Here is a 21,649-nt window from a genome sequence, read left to right as displayed (position 1 = left end):
TTTAACACATGACATCTGGTTTCCTACATAAATAAAAGTGACTGAAAGTTTGAAATTACATAAAGCTCACTGCAAGGAGAGACAGAAACCCAAAGGGAAGTCTGAGTCATTAAATGGTCTTTAATCAGAAATGCACCTGCTGTGGGCCTGTTAGCGCACAAACAGGAGGTTCAGTCTTTCAGGGTTTATCAGCATTTCTCTTAATAATGCACAAAGGAAGCAGCTTCTTAGGTTGAACGCCACAGAAGTCCACAGCTCTTCCCTTCTGGCGGCGTGCTTTATAGTGCTGCTGATTTGTAATTTCCTTGAGCCTGCAGGTCTCCTGGGGCAGCAGGTTTTTGCTGGCCGCCCTCGCTCCCGGCATTAACTCTCATAAATGATTGAGGAGGCACGTGCCGACCTCGGGCCGGGTTTCTTTTTGAAACACACTGATGCTATTAAATATAAAAAAGGCACACATCCACTGTATGGATATGAGAGGAGGTGGGTAACGTTTGGATGAAGATGATGTAAATGTCAAGTGTGAGAGTTCTCAGGGAAAGAAAAAGCCTTTAGCCTTACAATGCCTGCCTTTATCGACCTATAAATAACCATGTGATCCTTCCGCTGAATCAAAAACTGCAGCTTAAACAGTTGCAGTGACTTAAGATGAAAGCAAAGACAGTTAAGTCAAATGCAGACCTGTGTTTCTACTATATTAATATTCAATCAAAAGAAGCCTTCTGGGGTAATTTAGCCTCTGAATGATGTTTAAATTGTTGCTTTCTTTCATCATTACTGTGCATCCTCTTTAGCAGCAGAGCCAGCCAGAGGTGGTGAGTTCAGACCCTCCGAGGATGACGATGGATCCCAGCGGGAGGCGAAGGTGGTGGGGGTGCTGTCTTCAAAGGCTGGCTTGTCAGACATCCTCAGCCAAGGCACTCTTATGTAACTGTACGCCTGCCTCTCAACTTGACAACCAAATGTGCCTCATCACTGCATTATTCATGAGGAAAGTGGAAATGAGCGACTCGAATACACTCCATCTATCTTAAATGATAAGATGTTCATTTAAGATAGATGGAGTGAGCCTGTGGCAGAGTGCAGAGAGGTCTGGGCTGGGAGTGTGTGTGAGTGTGTGTGTGGTCAAATCAGGAAAGTGCACATAATTTACAAAAGTTGATAAAAGCATTAAAGTTCAATTGATTCTGTGTTATTATCATGCAATGGAAAATGACTGATGTGTGCACCAAGAAGCAAAAATCTTAAAAATGCTTGTCAAGAATAACAAATAAACATGAGATGAATCATATTTTCAGCTTCCCCCTCTCACTCTTTGTTGTCTCACTGTTGGTACATTAAAGACTCATACTGTAACATGCTGTAGGGGTAGAGTGTCCTGTTCTGGGACTTGTTTGGGTGTAACCACTAGTGGGCGCATTAATTCCTAAAAACATGCACAACCTCCTGAGGACTTTATGATCACTATATCCCCTGAAGTTCATGTGCAAAATCATGCAATACAAGGAAATGTGTTTTACTTAGCTGAAAATGCAAATCTTTTAAAGAGCTAATGTCTTTTTCCACTTTTATGTTCACAAATCCACGAAAGGTACCCTTACAGTGACACACACAGTTTAACAAGTGAAAGGGGTGGGAACAGCAGAAGAATATATCACTCAAGAGGAATAAACAGTTATGATGGCACTCACTAGAGCTCATACCTCTGCCAAGGCCCAACAGTCGTATTTATCCACATATTGGGGTGCCCAAACTTTTTCCCTTGGAGGACCAAATCAAACCTTATGGCGGGCCAACTGGCCCACTGGCCCAACTATGGGCAGCCATGATCTACATCAAATTGTATTCAATCATAGATACCAGTGACCTTTATACACTTCTTCCTTTTTTATCAGAATGTTTTATTCCCTGAGAAATATGAGAAATTTTAAGAAAATGTTTAGGAAAGTGAGAAAAATGTCCTTTATGCATATCCACACCAAAGGTTAATGGGGTCTATTCTGGGCTGAGACCCTGTTACGTGTGACCAGGTAGCAGTAGTCTACCTGTATGTGTGTGTCCTCTGTCTCCGCCCTGCTCTGTCTGAGCTCAGGTGCTGGCAATCACCTGAGCAGGTTAAAAGGAGGCAGCAGCGGGGCGGCTCTCTCTCTCTCTCTCATTTGCAGGTGTGGTGCCGGAGGAGGGAGGTGGGCGCTGGTCGCGCAGTCTTTTGTGGTTTTCCTGATTTGTGTCTGCTTTCATTTCCCTGGCCTGTTAGAGTGTCCAGGCTTTGTAGTTTTCATTTGGGTTTGAGTTCCTGGTAGTCCTGTTTTCGTGTCCTTATTGTTTTCCCTTTATAGCTTAGTTCTTGTGGTTAGGCAGTTTAGTCGGGAGGAACCCCGGATGCGACGGTCGTGGCAGGCTGGTCTGGGGTCTCTTCTCTCCTTTTGTTCATTTTGGCCAGGAACTCCTGCCCCTTTTATTTTGTTTTGGGTTGTTTAATTATCGGGGTTTATTGTGTTCGGCTACGGCCGTTTTTGCTTTAATCAAATAAATCCTCTTTTGTTATTGACTGTGCTGAGTCGGCGTCCTTTATATGTTACTGGCCTCGTTGTGTTTGAGTCTTTGCTTTTGTTTACGTTAGGGCCGTAACATATTTGGGGGCTCTTCCATTTCGTGTTGGGTCTTCTCTTTTGCGGACTCCAACCATGAGTGCCGGTGTTTGTTTTGTAGGGTTGTGCAAGCCTACCGGGGTGACTTTGTGGTGTGCCTTTGTTGTCACTGACACGTGCGTGGCTTGTTTGTTGTTGTGATTGTTGCGCAAGCTGTGTCGTTGTGACGTGTGTGTTGGCACTGTCGTTCATGGTAGCTTTGGTTTGCTATGTGTTTACAACCTGTGTGTTTGTCAAACAGCGCACTCGTGCACCGTGTTCTTCTGGTGCTGTCGTTTTTCCTTTTCGGTTTGGCCGGTGTGTTGTTTTTTTTTTCCGCGTCATTATGGCGTTCAATGCCGAGGAATTTGTCGCTCACCCGACACTAGAAGAGTTTCATTCATTCACTAAAGAGCATTTAATTTCTCTGGCCAGTTTCCTTGAAATCCCTGTGTTTGGGCGTTTGCGTGATGCTAACTTGACTTTGAATCTGGCTAAGTGCGAGTTTGGCCAGGCTACGGTCACTTACTTGGGCAAGGTGGTTGGTCGGGGTCAGGTTAGGCCTGTGCATTCAAAAGTAGAGGCCATTCTCTCTTTTCCTGTTCCAAGATCACGGCGGGAATTGCGCCGTTTTCTGGGGATGGCCGGCTACTACCGTAGTTTCTGCAGGAATTTTTCTGCAGTTGCGGCTCCCCTCACTGATTTGTTGAGTCCGAAGGGGTGTTTCCGTTGGTCTGAGGGTTGTCAGCGTGCTTTTGAGTGCATTAAGGCTTTAATGACGAGTGCTCCGGTCCTGTCTGCCCCCATGTTCGATCGTCCGTTCAAACTGTCTGTTGATGCAAGTGATGCTGGGGCGGGGGGCTGTTTTGCTCCAAGAGGGTTTGGATGAGGTTGAGCATCCCGTCTCATACTTCTCAAAAAAATTCAATAGGCACCACCGGGCGTATTCTACCATTGAGAAGGAGGCGTTGGCTTTAGTTCTGGCTCTGAAGCACTTTGAGGTCTATGTCGGTTCTGCGAGTTTTCCCACTGTCGTGTACACGGACCATAATCCTCTAGTTTTTGTTAATCAGATGCGAAACTCGAACCAGAGGCTAATGCGCTGGGCGCTTTTCCTGCAGTCGTTCAACGTGGAGATCAGGCATGTTAAGGGGCGGGACAATGTCCTGGCCGACACGTTGTCGCGCTGTTAGGCTTGTGAATGTGTTTATTGTGTTTCTTTTTGTTTTTCTCACGTTCGCCTCCCTGATATTCACAAGCTCAGGGTGGGGGTGTTACGTGTGACCAGGTAGCAGTAGTCTACCTGTATGTGTGTGTCCTCTGTCTCCGCCCTGCTCTGCCTGAGCTCAGGTGCTGGCAATCACCTGAGCAGGTTAAAAGGAGGCAGCAGCGGGGCGGCTCTCTCTCTCTCTCTCATTTGCAGGTGTGGTGCCGGAGGAGGGAGGTGGGCGCTGGTCGCGCAGTCTTTTGTGGTTTTCCTGATTTGTGTCTGCTTTCATTTCCCTGGCCTGTTAGAGTGTCCAGGCTTTGTAGTTTTCATTTGGGTTTGAGTTCCTGGTAGTCCTGTTTTCGTGTCCTTATTGTTTTCCCTTTATAGCTTAGTTCTTGTGGTTAGGCAGTTTAGTCGGGAGGAACCCCGGATGCGACGGTCGTGGCAGGCTGGTCTGGGGTCTCTTCTCTCCTTTTGTTCATTTTGGCCAGGAACTCCTGCCCCTTTTATTTTGTTTTGGGTTGTTTAATTATCGGGGTTTATTGTGTTCGGCTACGGCCGTTTTTGCTTTAATCAAATAAATCCTCTTTTGTTATTGACTGTGCTGAGTCGGCGTCCTTTATATGTTACTGGCCTCGTTGTGTTTGAGTCTTTGCTTTTGTTTACGTTAGGGCCGTAACAGACCCATTCTCCATCCAAGTTTTGTGAAAATCCATTTAGTAGTTTTTGTGCAATCCTGTTGACAAACCAACCAACAAATGGACAGGGGTGAAAACACAACCTCCTTCCATCCTTATATTTAGCTCTACGCAACAATCTGTAGCAATTTTCACGTGTTAATCACTTTCTTTATTGGCCATATTTGAACGCATCGTAACGTGACATGACAAATGAGACCTTCCCCGCTCTCTCGGTTGCCTATACAAGCCTGTGGACGATTTGTTTAAGTTGTTTTAATGCTGCTTTACTGTGTATTTCTTTGTGAAGGACTTTGTGCACGTTCTCGAGCGCCTTGTGTTAGTGCCTCTCTCCACTTCACTAACAGAGATCAACAGAAGTCAACTTAAAAATGGAGTCTGCAGAAGTTCAACAGAGCCCCTTCAAACATCAGTTATTCTGTTACCTGCTGTGAAATATCCCAGTTTCTGCATGTTTCCAGATGATCAAAGTTATTTTCTTTGAAGCTCAAAAAAAAAAGATATTTTGTTTGCAGGCAGACCCTGAAGAAAATGAGCTGCAGCAATCTACATTCAAGGAAATGTATGCGACATAAGTGAAAGATTAAGATTTAACAGAATTACAAATAAAGACAAGTTGTCGGTAAGAGAAAGTGCAAGTGTGCAGTCTCTAGTCTGAACCAGTTATTCTCTGTAAAAACATACCTTCTCCTCACTGCTGTGATGCCTCAGCTTCTGAGCTTGAGTACCAACTCCAGCACATCTGCCAGTAGTGATCTTGAGCTTTGATCAATTATGTGTCTTGAGGGTTTGATATTTATTCGATGTGGTTTCTGTCTGTCTGTGGCTGCAGATGTAGGGGAGTGGATCAGCAGCAGAACACACGCTTGAAACTGTTTATCTCAAGTGAGCATCCTTCATTTTTTATCTTCTGCAGATACATTTTTGTAAAACAAGACACTGCTCTTCAGTGTGTCCCTATGCGACGTTACGATGCTACAGTCTACCACTGCCATGTTAGATGATTAATTAGAAATCCTTTGAGGCAAGTGAATGTTCATGCATCATGTAACCAACTGGTGTCTGAGAAAGTGATCTTACGTGTCTCCCCCAGTCTGTTTGTTTTCATCTCACCCCTCTCTCCCCATGCTCCCTGTATGTGACCTTTCCCCCAGCCCCACCCAAAGCCACGTACATTTTCTCTAGGGACAAAGGCACGTCCCCGAATCCCGCTGACTCCGGGGCTGTGGTCCGGTCCTAGGGCTGCACCACACTGAGCCCCCTTGGAGGCCCATGTCCTGGAGGCTGTGGCATCAAAGGGACGGCGGGTCAGGGGGCCGAGCAGAACCTGGTTTAACCCTCCCGTGCCCTTTGCATCACAATGTTGGGGTACGTTCCCACTCTTTAACCCTCACTTTCCCCGTGATATGCACATATCAATGACGGCCCCCCTCCCTCCCTAACAGCCTCATGTGTCTCCCACTGCTCACACTCTGAGCTACCTGACTCTTGTAATAGATTCATTTTGGCTGTGAAATCTGACCTTGATAAAGGCATGGGTTATACATTTCCTCTAATTGATGAAATCCAGGACAGAAACTATTCATATAAAAAATATCATTTTAAACTATGTTTTGGAGTTAGCAGTGAATCTCAAATTGCTATAATTACTCTCCTTAAGATCAAAATACTTTGTCTGGATGATGGTAATGTCAGAAATCAAACCACAAGTGAGCAAACAGTAAAATAATTCATGTTTAACATTGTCCAAATACTGTGTTTTTAAGCAATCCTTCAATAAGATATGGACTGACTGCTCATCATCAAATGTCCCGCCTTAAAGCTAAGGTAATGATGCAAACTCAGAAATATTTGTATTTTCAATAACTGGATAAACAAGCTGTTCTCAGAGGAAAATAAGGTCCCCAGAACACTGTTTGAAGCTAGAAAGGTGGCAGGGTCCGCCAAATATAAACAAAGTAAAACAGAATGAATTGTGTTGTCCTTTAAGGTCAGGTTGTTTATTCAGTCATGAACACAAAGACAGTTTGTTTATTTAGCTTGTGTGTTCATAAAACATATCAGTCAAACGATCTTATTAAAGTTTCCTTCCAAAAACTACATAGTGCACCTTTAAGACCAACTTTATTTTCATATTAAACTAAATGTAAAATTCGATCCATCCTTGAGAGTCGATGGCCCAAACTTTTTTCTTACGGTCCCACCGACCGTATTACTCCATCCATAAAGATGTCAAGGCATCACAAATCCCTTTATCTCACCACCAATTCCACCGAGATGGCAATTATCCATGCCGTGTGAGACACATTATGCAGCACAGTAATAGACTTGCCATTCAAAGTTAATGGGATTATATTTCAGTCTGTGCTGCTCTGACATGTCTATAAACAGGGTTTTGCTGAGGGAAAAACTTTTTTGGATTCTAGATTTTTTTTGTAAGCAATGGCTCCGCATTTAGGAAGTGTGGTTCATCTATTTACATTTTCAGTCGCTCACTCTGGCCTCCATGCTAGTGATAGTCCTGCTGAAGTCGGGTTTAGCCGCAGACAAAAAGGCTTGTGTCTTACACCATAAATAAAGAAAAACACAATAGCTTTCACTCAGTGTGTTGCACAAATTCTAAGCCAGAAAGCGAAGGCATCCCCTCCGGCCAGTTTAACATAACAACATTCAATGTATTATCATGAGTTGACTTTTCAGGGGGAGCACAAGGAGATTGTTTCAAAGGGGTGACCAACTTGGTTAACTTGAATTGGAGGAGGAGAAGTGGAGGGCAAAGGGCAAAATCTTACATGAGTTTCCTCTTTCTCTGATGCCCAATAAAGTTGTGAAAGGGCTGAAAGTGAATGGCAGGGATGGGGTCACTGAGAGGCACAATGGTGACTGAGGAGAGAGGAAATCTAATCAGCTTGGAGATGCTAATTTTATGGAGCACCAATTAAGGAGAGTTTTTTATGACACTTTTTTGGAGAAAACAAAACAGCAGAACGGTCCCCCTCTTGGTTGGGGGCCCCTCATCGAGCGGCCCTCTGTCCCTTCCCTTTGCCTCAGCTTTAGCAGCATTGAGCCCAGGCTCTAATGGGATGGCACCTCCTTTATGCCTGCCCTCGCCCACATTGGGGAAATGAGGCAGTGTCTGTTTGTTGTTTTGGAGGGCTGCGTGTCCCGTTTATCACTGTCAGAGCAAAGAAACACACAGAAAGAAGAGGATTGAGGGGGGGGGGCTCTGCTGTCCAGTGTGTCCTGCTTTGGGCTTTACGACCATGGGCCCCACGTGGCGAGTACCCCACCCTGGACCCATACATCTCCATCCCTGCCTTTCAGACACCGACAGCTTTTGTATTGGCTCACTCCGGCTGCCAAGATATGTGTCTGCGCTGCTAACGGGGGCCCGGGTACAGCTCCTAACTAGACAATGACAGGAGATCCAACACGGCCAATGTTTAACCAGCGAGCGGCCCACTCACGCCCCTGCCTGGCCCCACAGCCCCCTGTGCCTTTGTGGGCTCAGGGTTAATCTTTTAAAGTCCGGTGCTGGGGCTCACCCCCTCCTGCCCACTGTCCCCCAAATATACTGCCACACAGTCACTAGAGCTGTATTTTTACAGGACCTTTTGTTTAAGTGCTGCGTACTCTGCCTTTAGGTCTACAGTGCTTCATTACTCCCCGATCCTTAAATCTTTTTAGGAATCAACTCATCATGAATATTAGATTACTTGGAAAGTGAAGAAGAATGAAAACTTAAAGGGATGCCAGTGCCAGCTTGGTAAACATACATTCACAAAATCATTAATTAATGCTGATTACATAATTATGTATGTTCTTTCCCAAAACTACATAGTGCACCTTTAAGGGCTCTTCCAGTATCCATTAAAGACCTCTCCTCGCCCCACTTTCCGTCCTCATCCACATGGGAGATATGCGCTCTCTCTTTCACTGCTTCTCCTCTGTATCAAGTATTTACGGGCCCTCGTAAACATGTATTGATATTTAATGCTGCACTCAGCAGGGCAGAGCCTGTTGGGCCAAACTTAGAGGCCTGTGCCTCTCCGAGACAGGAAAAGTGAGACAAAGAATGATATCAATAACAAAGGTGCTGTAAAGCTACACTGGGCCTTCATGCCATGGAGAGGCCACACAGCCATAGGACCGCAGCATCTGTGGCATCTGTCAAACAGGAGGGATGTTCTTTGCTCTGAAGGAAGAAATCCTACAGAAGTGTCAGAGATGTCTTTCCCCTTCGCAAAAAATGTGGTGTCATTTGAGACAAAACTGTTTTCTGAAGAACTGGTAATAGGTTAATATAACATAATTTGCCAGTGAGGACTGCTAAACAGAGCTGGATTCTGCCTGTCAGTGTGTTAGTATTGGGAATGTACTTGAGGCCGTCTGTTGTCAAATCAGTGTACCACCTTATCCAGATGCAGTGATGTAGTGTATATGCTACTGATTAGTTATGAAGTGCCTTCATGGGGCACTGTTTAGCCTTGGAGAAGAAATTCAAACTTTTTAATATTTTAATATAATTTTAATATTTACAATGTTAATGAGATAATAATACAAACTCAGAAATATAATTTTTTTCCAAGTATCATCTCAGGCAAAGCACTTTTAATCACATGTGTGTGAACAGTGCTATATAAATGTGTTTGCCTTAAGGTCCAGTTCTTTGTTCTGATTGGCCAAAGCATCTACTGTGCACAACAGATGTAAAATGGCATTAAACTCTGTGATTGCATAACATTTCATAATAATGTGAAACCTAGAACTCACCATGGTTCACTTAGCAACCACGCGTTAAAAATGAAAATGATTAAAGAGTAATGATGACAATTATACTGCTGTTCTGAAATGAGTCACAAAATGCTTTACAGAGCTCGAGGAAACAAATAAATTACAGGAACAATAACATCAGCAGAAATCTAAGATATAGTGGTCAGACCCTTTCTACTGCGGTTCCAATGGTACAATCCTCTTTCTGTGAAAAACTGGATTCTGATGTCAAGCTAAAGCTAAAAGGAGAATTAAGATTCAGTCGGATCAAGTGGATATTTTTCAAAGACATATATCTTTTATTTTATTGCAAAGTGCCCTCTTGTTTCTTTGCACAGCGTTTCCTTTGCTGAGCTGCGGTGGAAGGATAGCAGCACAAAGAGGGAATATTACACTGGAAAGGTAGAAACCTTTTAAGATATCAATATGATTAGATAAAATCAGACTGCTGGCACATTTTTGCGGCGTGTGGGAGGACTGTGGCTTTTGTCTTCAATTTCTTGTGTCGGTCAGGGACCTGTTCATTGCAAACATTAAGACAGAGAGCAATTAAAGCGACCAGTAACTCTCAAGATGTTCAAATGGGCATATGTGGGTGTGGAGTGAATTTTCCAGACCTCTAGCCTTCATGTCATCTCTGCTTGAAGCTAACAGCAGGAGGCCACATTTGCCACTCAAACAATGCAAAATCAGTAACTTTTAAAGGATAAGCTCTCCCAAAAATGAGAAAACTCAGTCATTATCTACTCACCCCCATGCCATCGGAAAGTCAGGTCAAATTTCCACAAAAACATTTCTGGAGCTTCACAGCAAAACACTGTTGCAGCTTTCTCCTAAACAACTGAAGTAGATGAGGAAAACTAGAAAAATACAACTGAAAGAAAATGGCTCCATACTGCTTGTATAGAAAAATAACGTCTTATCGTCAGAATCTCAGTTTCTTGAAGCCCTGAGATCACTTTTAAGCAAAAGTTTAATTTGGAAACTAATCATACGTTCTCTATTTAATTCATGGAGCACACTGTTAATCAAGAGCTATAAGAAATATGATGTTAATATTATTTATTCAGTCATCATCAATGATTAAGATTTAAATATTTATTGTATAAATTGGTTTCCTCTGGTGCATTGGTGCATTTATTTTGTCTTATGAAGCAATAAGCCTTTTTTTCCCAGCAGACATTTTGACGTAGTTAGAAAATCCAGGTGTGACAAATAAAATCAATAATCACCACATTTGGGTTTACTATGTGAAATGTCCCATACTTATATACGATTGGTGTCCTTATTAATTACAGCTTTGCTTTAACGTTAAAATGTCTACTATTACAAAGTTCTCTCATGGCTGCTTTGTTTAAAAGACTCTTGTCTTATGTCTTATATCAAGAGCACTGTCCCCTTCCTTACCCCACTAGTTAAACAACAGGAGGTCTACAAACTACAGGGTCATGGCCTGATTGTTGTCAGCAAATCAGAGAAGAAAAACACGGCCACTTTGAGTTTGTGCAAAATGTTGTGTGTATGAGTGTGTGTTTTCCTTTATCCGTCACTCCTGCGGGACACAGTTGCAGATCTGCAGTGGGGCCCGTCTATGTTTCAGCCATGCTGGACACTGGATGATAATAGGCCAGAGGAGCAGATCTCCTCATCAGTATTCAGATCCAGCCATATGTGAATTAAGGTTTAATGTGCGTCCATAATCGCCCACCTGAGCCCTTTGCGTGGATCGTGGAGTCAATGTGTGTTTGACTGCCTGTGTGTGTGTGTGTGTGTGTGTGTGTGTGCGACGTGAAAAAAAGAAAGGGGTCGGGAATAAAAGACAGCAAAAGACGAAGGCTGATGAATGAAAACTCAGATTTTTGCACACGAGCAGCAGCCCAAGTAATCACAAGGAAACACAAGATGCAAAAACGATAAAAACAGAATATTAGAGCTATCACATAAACTCTTGTGACTTCCACACTTAACGAATGTCCAGACGAGGCATGTGCCCATTAAGCTAAATTGCAGTTACTCATTCCATTACAATAAGCTAAAAGCCAAAGAAGTCAATTGCGTGTCACTAACTAGTCTGATGCCCTCAATGGACCATTACTTAAAAAATGGACACGCTTGCTTCAATGGGCCTGCGGAGACTGTATAGAAGGCAAACACAAGTGGGCGCACACGCACTCACACTGACCATTGATCGGCTCGTCAATCACGGCCCAATGAGGATAGCCAGTGGCCACCAACACTCCTGTTATTGTGCGCGGTGACCCCGGGGTCAGCGGTAAGTAGCTGAGGGCTGAGCCCCATACAAAAGGACAGCATCATGTACCATCCACATACAGTGGCGTTGCCGCTGGCACCCTTGTGAATAGACACATGGCAGGCCTATCCACAGATGGGACAGGGAGGAGGGAGGGTGTGTGTGTGAGTTGCCGTGGTGAAGGAGCACATGCGGAGGTAACAGACTGAAACAATGGTGCTGATGAAAGGCAGAAGTCGTGCCTGGGCTTCGGGGAGGGAGATTATTGGGCGAGCAGGTCTCCTGTTTTATCAGACTGGGCGACAGAGAGACGAGGGGGATAGAGGAGGCAGAGGGGGGGCACAGAGCGGCAGAAGCCCGCAGACCGCCGACACAAAGCCACCCCCATGCACCAGTGAGCAGCCAACTGTTCAGAAGTGTGGCCAGCACAATGCGGAACAGATACACTTTGTGGGTGCGTTGTGTAAAAGTGTGTGCATCTGTATAGGCTTGAAGGCATGTGTGTGTGATGTTTTGATTGATAATGATTTCCCAAGTAACTGTTTTAATCCTTTTCCTGATCACAGTGATACAGACTCAGCAGGGATCCTTATACAGTGCTTTCCTTGTAATAAAATAAATCCATATCATTGTACTGTTTATTTATTAAACAAGCGACAATAGATATAATTTCACCAAAATTACCTTTTAAAAAACCCAATATATCATCTTACTTACCTCATGTGGTATCTGTCCATGCAGATGTATTATAACAGCCAAGTATCTTTTCAGAAACGCTGCTCTTAAAAGTTCATATCGAACTGTAGACAGCATGTCCTGTGGATTATCTGGACTAACACGGGACACCGTCTGACTCTGTTTCAATGCTGTGGCTATTGCAAGTGAATTTTCATTTATGGTAATTGTGTAATTGTGAAATTTCAGAGACAGATACAGTATCTCCAAATCTGACAACAAATTATGCCAAAACTTTGTGCATGAATGGAAATATTTTTGCTGAATTTGACCGAATCAACCCTTTAAAACAGCAGGTATGTGGACACTGAATGTAAAAGGTTTTCTGATGTAACCACTGACCCCTTAACATTTAGTAATTATTTGTCTCTTTGTCATTAATAACCATTTATTCCAAAAATCTGAAAAATACTGAATATCAGATCCGATAATTGGCCAGGCTGGTAATCAGTCGACCCATAATATAACATACAGTACATATAAATAAATGTATTTAACTTGTACTGATACCTAAGTACAGTGATTGCCCGGAAATTACTTTTTGCATATTTAATATCAGATAATTTAAGACTTTTACTCTAGTACTATTTGCATGAATGACTTTCACTTTTACCAAATTAATAATTTTACATGATACTGTTACTTTAACTCAAGTATGACTTGTGGGTACTTTCTATAACACGGCACATTGTGTCACTTGAAGATGTGAATCTTTCTCATTTGATGGTGACAGCTTGCAGGACGCTGCATCATTTGGGTCTCAGCAAGGCCAACATCTGGACCCGGGCCCTGCGCCTCCTGATGACGGTCTGCTCGGCAACCGGTTCTGCTCTTTCCCCTTTCACTATCTCCCCCTCTCGCCTGTCTTTCCTCCCTCGGCATCCCCCCGGGGTAATTGTGGGGTAATTTATGAAGTTCTAGCAGCATGGAGCAGGCCAGTGTATGAGACGGCCTGCTGACCGGGTCCCATTCAGTCCCTTTCATCCTCCCCATAATCAGCATCTCTCCCTGGACCTGGATCCCCCTCCTGACTCCCTTTGCCCTGCAGCCCTCCACAGCATGCGACCCTCCGCAGCCGCTTAAAGATGAAGGGGAAAGTTATTGGACTCTTTAGTGACTCATAAACATCCTAGGGGATTTTCATAGAGCCTTTGTGTCTTTTTGTTGTGGCCGAGATAATGCAATTGTTTCAGGCAGTGTAAATGAATAAATCACCGAGCAGTTTGTCCCAGCAGTGAGCGATAACAAAGGGCAGCACTCCCTGTTCTCAGAAACACTTGTCGGCCCGTTCAGACACTTTGTGAAACAATTTTATATCTCTCTCCCCAGACATTGGTACTCAGAGGGAAATGTTTAGATCCACAGATGAAGCAAACCAAAGCAATCCCACATATCTGCTCCCGCTGATCGCTCCTCCTGCTGTGATCTTGATCTCAGAGCCCTGATATCCAAGCGACATTGAGAAAAATGGTGGTAAACAAAGGCTGCTCTATGGGATCTAGTCCTGACCACATGCCCAGATTAAAGCCCAGTGTGTGTGTGTGAAGATCGAGCCACTGATCCTGTTAAACAATGACCAGCAGAGAGAGAAGGAAGCCTTACGGTACACAGCACAGGTTTGCTCTTCAGCTTAGCGCTTTATTGAGCCATGATAGGACCTAATCTAGCCTGATCCTGTGTTGCTACAAGCATATGCCTGTGATAATGCCCTCATTTTCTGGTCACCTGAGCACTTTCATTGGAGCGCACCCAACGAGCAGAAAGGGGGTCTCTGAAGCCTAAAGAAAGGAACTGTGACAGAGCGCTTGAATTGGATGAAGGGTCCTGAAAGGTGGCATCCAGAGAAGAAAGTCAAACACTCTAATGCAGGGTTAAAAATTGAAGGATTATGTGGAAACATGGAGGGTGGCTACGCTTTCATTTGTAAAACACAAAGCTCAGGGATGCTTGTGTCTCTCTGTGTGGCCCGTTGCCTGTGTAAACACATGAATAAGAATAAGAATGAGCAGGAGAATGGGATTTATCTGGCTCATGCATACAATAATGCAGTCAGAGGAGGAGTGATTACACTGCTTTTATTCAGCCAGAGCTGCTCACAATGATCCATATATGTGTTCTTAGTGATCGTGCTTTTACTAATGCACAACTGCTGCTAGCTGTTTCTGTGTCCAGTTAATATGAGTGACAGTCTCACTAATCTAACATCATGTACAGTTAATGAAAAGCCACGGCACGTTTTCCCTCAATTCATAGATAATTTATTAAGACCATTAAAGAAACATTATTGATTGTTTTTTTGGTCTTTGGAAGGAGTAGAACACAGTGAAAGCTGTGGCACAGAACCAGCCATTAAAAGATCTGAAAGACTCGGAAAGAATGAAATCCGGATCACCGTGTCCAACATAGTTAATTAGGATCTGGCCCAATTAGCAGAGGAGAGTCCAGCAGCCATGTTGGCTCCGAGCCTAACGATGGGAAAATCCATATGCTCCAAATAAATGGCCCGTGTTGGCTCTCAAGGTTTCCCAATTATAATATCACTGAACGTTGGCAGAGCCAAAGCACCCTGCAGGGCCCCCTGATGGAGCTTCGGTGGGGGGTCCTGAGGGCCCTCTTGATACCCAGTCCTAACTTTCTGTGGGTTCATGTGTGGCAGTGTTTGAGAAGGTTTTCCTAGTTTGAGAACACACAAACAGAATACTGTTAGTCACTATGAGTCAGCCCCTCTAGATTAAAATGATGAACATAATAATATGATATTGTTGCTGTCCAGTCAAAACCACTTATCTCTAAAATGTCAACTTTTCATGAGCTACTGTAAGAAAAACAGCCATGTTTTCAGCTTTGTGGCAATTCATTTTTCACATGATTCAACAACTTTGTAAATGGTTTGTTTGGCTTAAAAAAATAGGAGAATTGTCTCATAAAGGAGCACCCCTTTTCACTGGACAGTGATGATATGAACGTTTGTTTTTATGCTTACGGTATATGTGTATTTATGGCACCTGGTCATGGTTTCATGTGGATATAATGTACAGTATCATTTGACTTAAATGTATCAGTCATCAGTCAGTTAAGTCCATTGAACTGATATTTATGTAGTCAAGCTACATTTTTATTCTTCTTTATTTTCGCTCTATCTGTTTCATCATTGTTTGAATGTTTTTTTTCTTATGCTCTATAACTCTTTTATGACTATGTTTTATTATTTCTTAAAAACGCATTAAAATACATACGGGTTTGTGCAACAAACAATTGAGTGGATTGATTTCATAGGGTGTCATTTACTTAAGTCCAAAAAGGGTTTATAAGAAAAACATCAGAGAACAACAATGGAGTACTTCAAAATCAAAACATTAAAATGCGCCTTTACTGAAAAAAAAGAGTTCCACAAATATTCTGAGCATAACGGGTCTTTTGTTGCACATTTCTGAAGTTGAAGTGATGGTTTGCCAGATATTGCCAGGAATGGAGAGCAGGTATTGGGGGACTGCAGCAGCTTGAACCTTGCAAATATTACACACTAGTGTACTTAAAGTTAGTGGCAGCTTCAAATTCCACTCGAAGGATGACCAGTTTCTTGAACAATCATAAAGCTTCTCAAAGACGCCCACGGCTGCAGAAGAATGTTTGCAGCTGATGGGTAAATATAAACCTACTGTTCGCCAAGAAGAGAAAAGCAAATCGTTTCCTCCATGAGTCGACAGATGACGGAAATGCAGCACATTCCAGCCACGACACCTCTGAAATGTTTTTTCCATTTGATATGAATATAACCTTGTATAATCGATGTGCAATTATTATGCTCCAGGCCAAAATCAATGCTGCGTTGAAGTGTTTTTGTAAATCTTCTTTGCTACCCCGAATGCTGTCACAAATAATCAGAGTATTGTTATATTTTCAAACTACAAGCCCTGTAGCTTCACTGGAGGCTTTACTTGGCAGAGGGCAGCAGGAAATTCCTGAGCCGAGTGGAGAAATCCATCCGCAGAGAGAAATGTTGAAAAGTCAGCTTGATCCAAACACCAGATTAGATCAACAGATACATGCTGAACATTAAACCTGGCAGGAATTCATCCTTCTCCGTCTTAGAGAAGTTTGCCTCATACCATTTCATATCAAGAGTAAACAAAGTGTGCAAAAGACCTGAGAAAGTGCTAGTAGCTTCACGGTTGAATTAGAGGAAGACAACACTGTGCCCACTCTTTAGTACCATTTTAACTACCTCCTGAAGCTGAAGGACCCCCTGACAGTGGTAGTGATGTGATTTCACAGACTGGGAGCCGAGTCAAATTTATCTGACCCCTTTTGTCTCGAGCTCCTGGTTGAATTGTATCTAGTCTGCCATTAACGGCGCTCTTTACATGTTTAAGCACCTCATATGGTGCTTCATACCTTTCTCCGACGTGTCTCGTGGATACCATATGTAAATAAGGCCCTGAAGGCACCATATATCTAGTGTCATGGAGCAGGGGCCTGTGGTTCAGCCTCTCACTTTTATTTCACTTTTAATGTCTGTTTGTGCTGAGTAAAGGACTTCACTGGTGCTGTGTGAGGGATCGAACATTTCTATTGATTTCATATCAGGATTATTACATTAACCTTGTTTGCATTATTGTCATTAAAAAGTACTACTTGCTTAATTGGACGTTTTCACTAATGTTCACACATTCACTAATATCTTTAATGGAAGTTTGTAGTTAAAGGGCACTATGTAGTTTTAGAGAAGAAATTAAACTAAGGACTTTTATAATTAGAATATTAATGACGTAATAATACAACACAGAAATATTGATCTTTTCCATAACGGAATAAACAAGCTGTTCTCAGAGAAAAATAAGGTCCACAGAACACTGTTTGAAACTAGAAAAGTGGCAGGGTCCGCCAAATATAAACAAAGTAAAACAGTATGAAACTGTGTTGTCCTTCAGGGTCATTTTCTCAATTCAGTTTATTCAGTCATGAAACTGAATTGGTTGTGCAGCTTAACACAATATGTCAACATACCCCTGTTTTTTAATGTGCAGGGGGGTCCATCAGGGTTGGGGGGAGTTAAATGTGGGTGTGGGAAGGTGAAGTGGGGGCTGCACGAGGGAGGTGTGGGAGGGTGGGGGTGTGTGTGTGTGTGGGGAGGGTGAGAGTGTGTCCCTTCTGCAATTGGCCGTGGCTCTAAGTGTCTCATTATGCGGCTTTATTGTTCCTTTGTTGGGCTGGCCATATAAATGCACCCCAGTGGGCCTGGAGGGTGACAGTTTAGACAGACACACTCCTGTGGATCATCAGCCTGAGAAGCACAAACTGTGGCGACACTGCAGCGAAGAGCTAGGAAGCATCCGTAGAAAACTTCAGCTCTTAGCTTTTTTGGACCATTTTTTCAACTTTCCTGTTTTATCCAAGATGGATTCTGACTCTGGCTCCACCGGCAGCCGCGCTTCATCCCCAGACCTGGTAGTGGATGACTCCGCTGGGAGCTTCTTCTCCAACAAGATGTTCCAGACATACTGCCGAGAAAACGGAGCCGATAGCGAGGCCGGCCAGACCACGACGGAGTGCTGCAGCATGGGCGGTAAGACCAAGATCAGGTCTGATCCCAACAAGGACGAGGTGCAAGACCTGAGACTGAAAGTCAACAGCCGGGAGAGGAAAAGGATGCACGATCTGAACCAGGCGATGGACGGCCTGAGAGAAGTCATGCCCTACGCTCAGGGGCCTTCAGTCCGCAAGCTGTCCAAGATCTCCACCCTTCTGTTGGCTCGCAACTACATCCTCATGCTGTCCAGCTCCTTGGAGGAGATGAAGAAGCTGGTCGGGGATGTTTATGGTGGAAGCGCTGGCATTACGAGCCGCACCGCTGCCCACCCTGCTATCACCCCTGCGGCCCCCACAGCCCACCTCTCTCTGCATCCTCTCGCCCAGTCTCTGCACTCTCTGGTGGGCAGCACGCCTTCAGCCCTGCAGCATCACCCCACTTCTACGGCTGCAATCCCGGCCCCGCACTCACCTCCATCTGCCAGCTTCTTGGGGTTTCACGCTCCGGTCCAGGGCCTTCTAAAGGACCCGCTCCACCTGAGCAGCTCCTACAGGCACTTTCCCGGCATGCCCTGCCCTTGCTCACTCTGCCAGCCTTTGCCAACCACTACCTCTACATTACACAGCCTGTCTATGAGCAAGTGAGCAGCAATTGACCTGTGAAGATTGTTAAACAGACTGCTGGTGCCAAATTTTGTACATATTGTATATATATCTTCTGCCATGCAAACTGCTGCTATTTTTTTTATCATCCATCTCATTTGCATCATTTATACATAAATATTCTAAATGCACTAGGGATTTTATCAGAGTCGCAAATACTGTAATTTATCTGATATCAGTGGTGATGAAACATTGTCAGAAATGGAACTGGTGCATCCGATTGTGCAGGATTTCTATTTTCCTAAATTAAAAATTTGTTATAATAAAAACACTTGTTTGCCTTCTTATTTCCACGAATGTCATCTTTCATTTAATAGCATTATTTCTGGAGGTAACAAACAATGTCTGCCAGGCAGCTCTACAACATTACTGGAAGGGTTTTACACTCACTAACACACAGAAGCCGAATAAAAAAGAAATACAGCAACATTGTTAACGAAACAGAAGGGCTTTTATTGGTGCTTGAGAGCAGTGCAAAAATGCATATTTAGGGAAGGGTGTCATTGGTTGCTAACCAGCTCTGGGCAGACTAACCTCTAAAGAGCTAAAGAGGGACAGAAGGACGAGACAATATGCCAGCACAGAGGCTGAATGTGGCGTTCTTGAGCCAGGGGACCATCCATCTTCACCTCAACAGGGTGTAGGAGATGAAAGGACGACACAGGCGCCAGGAAGGCGCGTCACTTTTGTCTGACGCGGGCAAGGGACACGTCCTTAGCTCTAGGCCAGTGATTTGTCTCTGTCTCATAAGATCATGGATATAAGCACACACACAAAGGGCAGAATCAAAGCAGAGGACATCATTTTCACTTATTTTTCATAATGTCCAAGTTATCAACACATATTTGCTATAAGAGTTTGTTTTATTTGTGTTAAAAAATCAAGTGCTAGCCGATTCTTAATAATGATTAGTCCACTAAAGTACTAACAGAACTATTATACACTGATTGCCATGAACATGATTTAGTCAAACAAGCTGACAATGGCTGGCCTTCACTTAGCAACAAATCAAGCGTGTAAAATACATGCTTATCCTCCCACGGCTGACAGATGAGTTGGCGATCAGGGGAGAAATGAAGAGATGTAACTCATTCTCACCCACCTCCCTCCTACCAAGCCTCCTCCTCCTCCTGAGAGCCCTGAATAGGTTTGAACAATAGCCATGCGTGGGACACAAAGGCCGGGGGAGTCCAAGCTCTCGTGCCTGGGACACAGACCCCCTCTATTCAATCTACATTTCATCATGGTAACAAGCGATGTCGGGCCAAAAGGCCTGACACCCTCTCTCGCCACAAAGGCGGTTAGCTCTAATATATGAGGCTATTGACACTGAAAGAGCCCCCGTCAGTACTAGGGGATTGTCAGCTGTGGGATGTCTCAGTGGGGGGAGGCAGCTGCCAGCCAAACCAAGCGACAGAGCTTCTGTCGTGGGGACTGGCGCGGCAGCGTCACCTGGTCTCTGGTCCCTTGACACAGAGACCCCGGGTCCTCCCACAAGGCCCCCCTTTATTTGGGCACAGGTGGGAATGGGAAGCAGAACACATTGTGGAGATTAGTGGGGATCTGCTTCCCTTTGCTCAAGGTAGATGATTAGAGACACTGACTTGCGCAAAGCTGGTGTTTCCTGATTGGCACCAGATGGTGTTAACCCACGGTGAGGCATCAGCAGTCTGAAGTGTGTGTGTCTGAGGGGGGGTGATGTGTAATGGATATGCTTCTTAAATCATACAATATGGGCAGGTCTTCTGTGTGCCATTATGGTCAGCCACTGCTGTCATGGTGCTCTTTAGCATACGCTAACCAGCAGTGGCAGCTCTGCTTTGAGTCATAATGTTGCACACAAGTAACTCTGAAAAATGAACCACTGAGAGAGAAAAAGAGTCATTTTATGCAGAAGCGGAGGATTCAGATCCTGTAGTTTAAAGTAAAAGTAGAAACATACTGTAAAAATCCTGTATTCAAAAGTTAAAGTACAGAAGTGTTTTCAGCAGCATGTACTTATTGTAACAAAAGTAAAAGTATGGGGTATATCATTATGTATAAGTATATCACTTTGTTACTACATGTTTAAAACATGACTAGCATGCCTTTTTTGGTGTGTTGTGTAATATGACGCTAGTGTTGTGAGGTTAAAACTGGTGGAGAAACAACATTAAACCTTTTTTAATCAACTTGTTAAAAATGCTCTAAAAACAAGCGTGAGTCTTGTAAAAGAAAGAAATAGGCACTCTACATTACTATATTATCAAAAAGTTGGAAATTATTGCATTGAAAACAGATTTAAATATTCCTACTGGCAGATTTTTAAAAAACTTTTTTATTTAAAAAAACAAAAAACAAAATGTGTCCTTCACATCGTGGCCATGTAGACAGATGGATAAGTTAACTGCTTCAGATACTGATCAATAGAGGAGCACTTGTCCCGTGTTGGCTCGGCACATTCTGCATTGACAGAGTTAATTAGGAGACTGAAAGACCCAATTAAGAGGATGGAGGGGCCGGAGAGGGGAGACATATTGCGGAGACATAAGCACACATTGTGCAGCGTCTGGATAAAGGGGAACTTCAATTAAGGGAGAACACACTTCCAGAGGCTTGTTGCCTTTTCTTTTTCATTTTGCGCTACAGCCCCCTTTTCACCCAGAATACTGATGAGGGGAAAGCACAGCTGCTGGGGGGTCAGCACTCATATGCAATATGGCGCTCACATACGCTCACATGCACGTCCACAGATGTACTGAGAGCAGCAGATTGATGAGGAGATTCAGGATTGCTAAGCATTTATTAACAAATATAATGTCTGACGATGATAACGTTTGTTTGGTTTCATATGCAGCTTAAATGAGTTTCAATTAAAAGAAAACATCTTGCATATGCTTAAATCGTTATCCTCCATTGTGGAAGCATCGTTCTACAGTTTGTCCTGCTTTGTTTTGTTGTTGCACTTCTACCATTGGTGTGACTTCAAATGCATTTACTTAACTTTTGGTGATTTCTGGTTCTTTTCAAACTGTTTTCTTGTCTTTTCACACAACTACCACATAAAAAAAATTATTTGCAGAGAATGAAACAGTGCCCACACTAGACTCCAGATTTCTAATGAGAATCTTCTTCTCACAATTAAACAATAATAGATACATGTGAATCTATCTGTGTCTCA

General features: G+C 43.6%; 1 protein-coding gene across 1 annotated transcript; it reads left to right on the top strand.

Annotated features, from left to right (window-relative positions):
• Positions 1–17,580: 17,580 nt before the first annotated feature.
• olig4 (oligodendrocyte transcription factor 4) lies at positions 17,581–18,776 on the top strand. Its single transcript, XM_084380517.1, has one exon. It carries the CDS (start codon positions 17,695–17,697, stop codon positions 18,469–18,471), a length of 777 nt encoding a protein of 258 aa, XP_084236643.1. The 5' UTR covers positions 17,581–17,694; the 3' UTR covers positions 18,472–18,776.
• The last annotated feature ends 2,873 nt before the right edge of the window (positions 18,777–21,649 follow it).

This window comes from Pagrus pagrus, assembly GCF_965226575.1.
Source record: "Pagrus pagrus genome assembly, chromosome: 18".
In the NCBI taxonomy this organism is placed as follows: Eukaryota; Metazoa; Chordata; class Actinopteri; order Spariformes; family Sparidae; genus Pagrus; species Pagrus pagrus.
The sequence above is the reverse complement of the archived record's forward strand: the minus strand, read 5'-3'. Positions and strand labels throughout refer to the sequence as shown.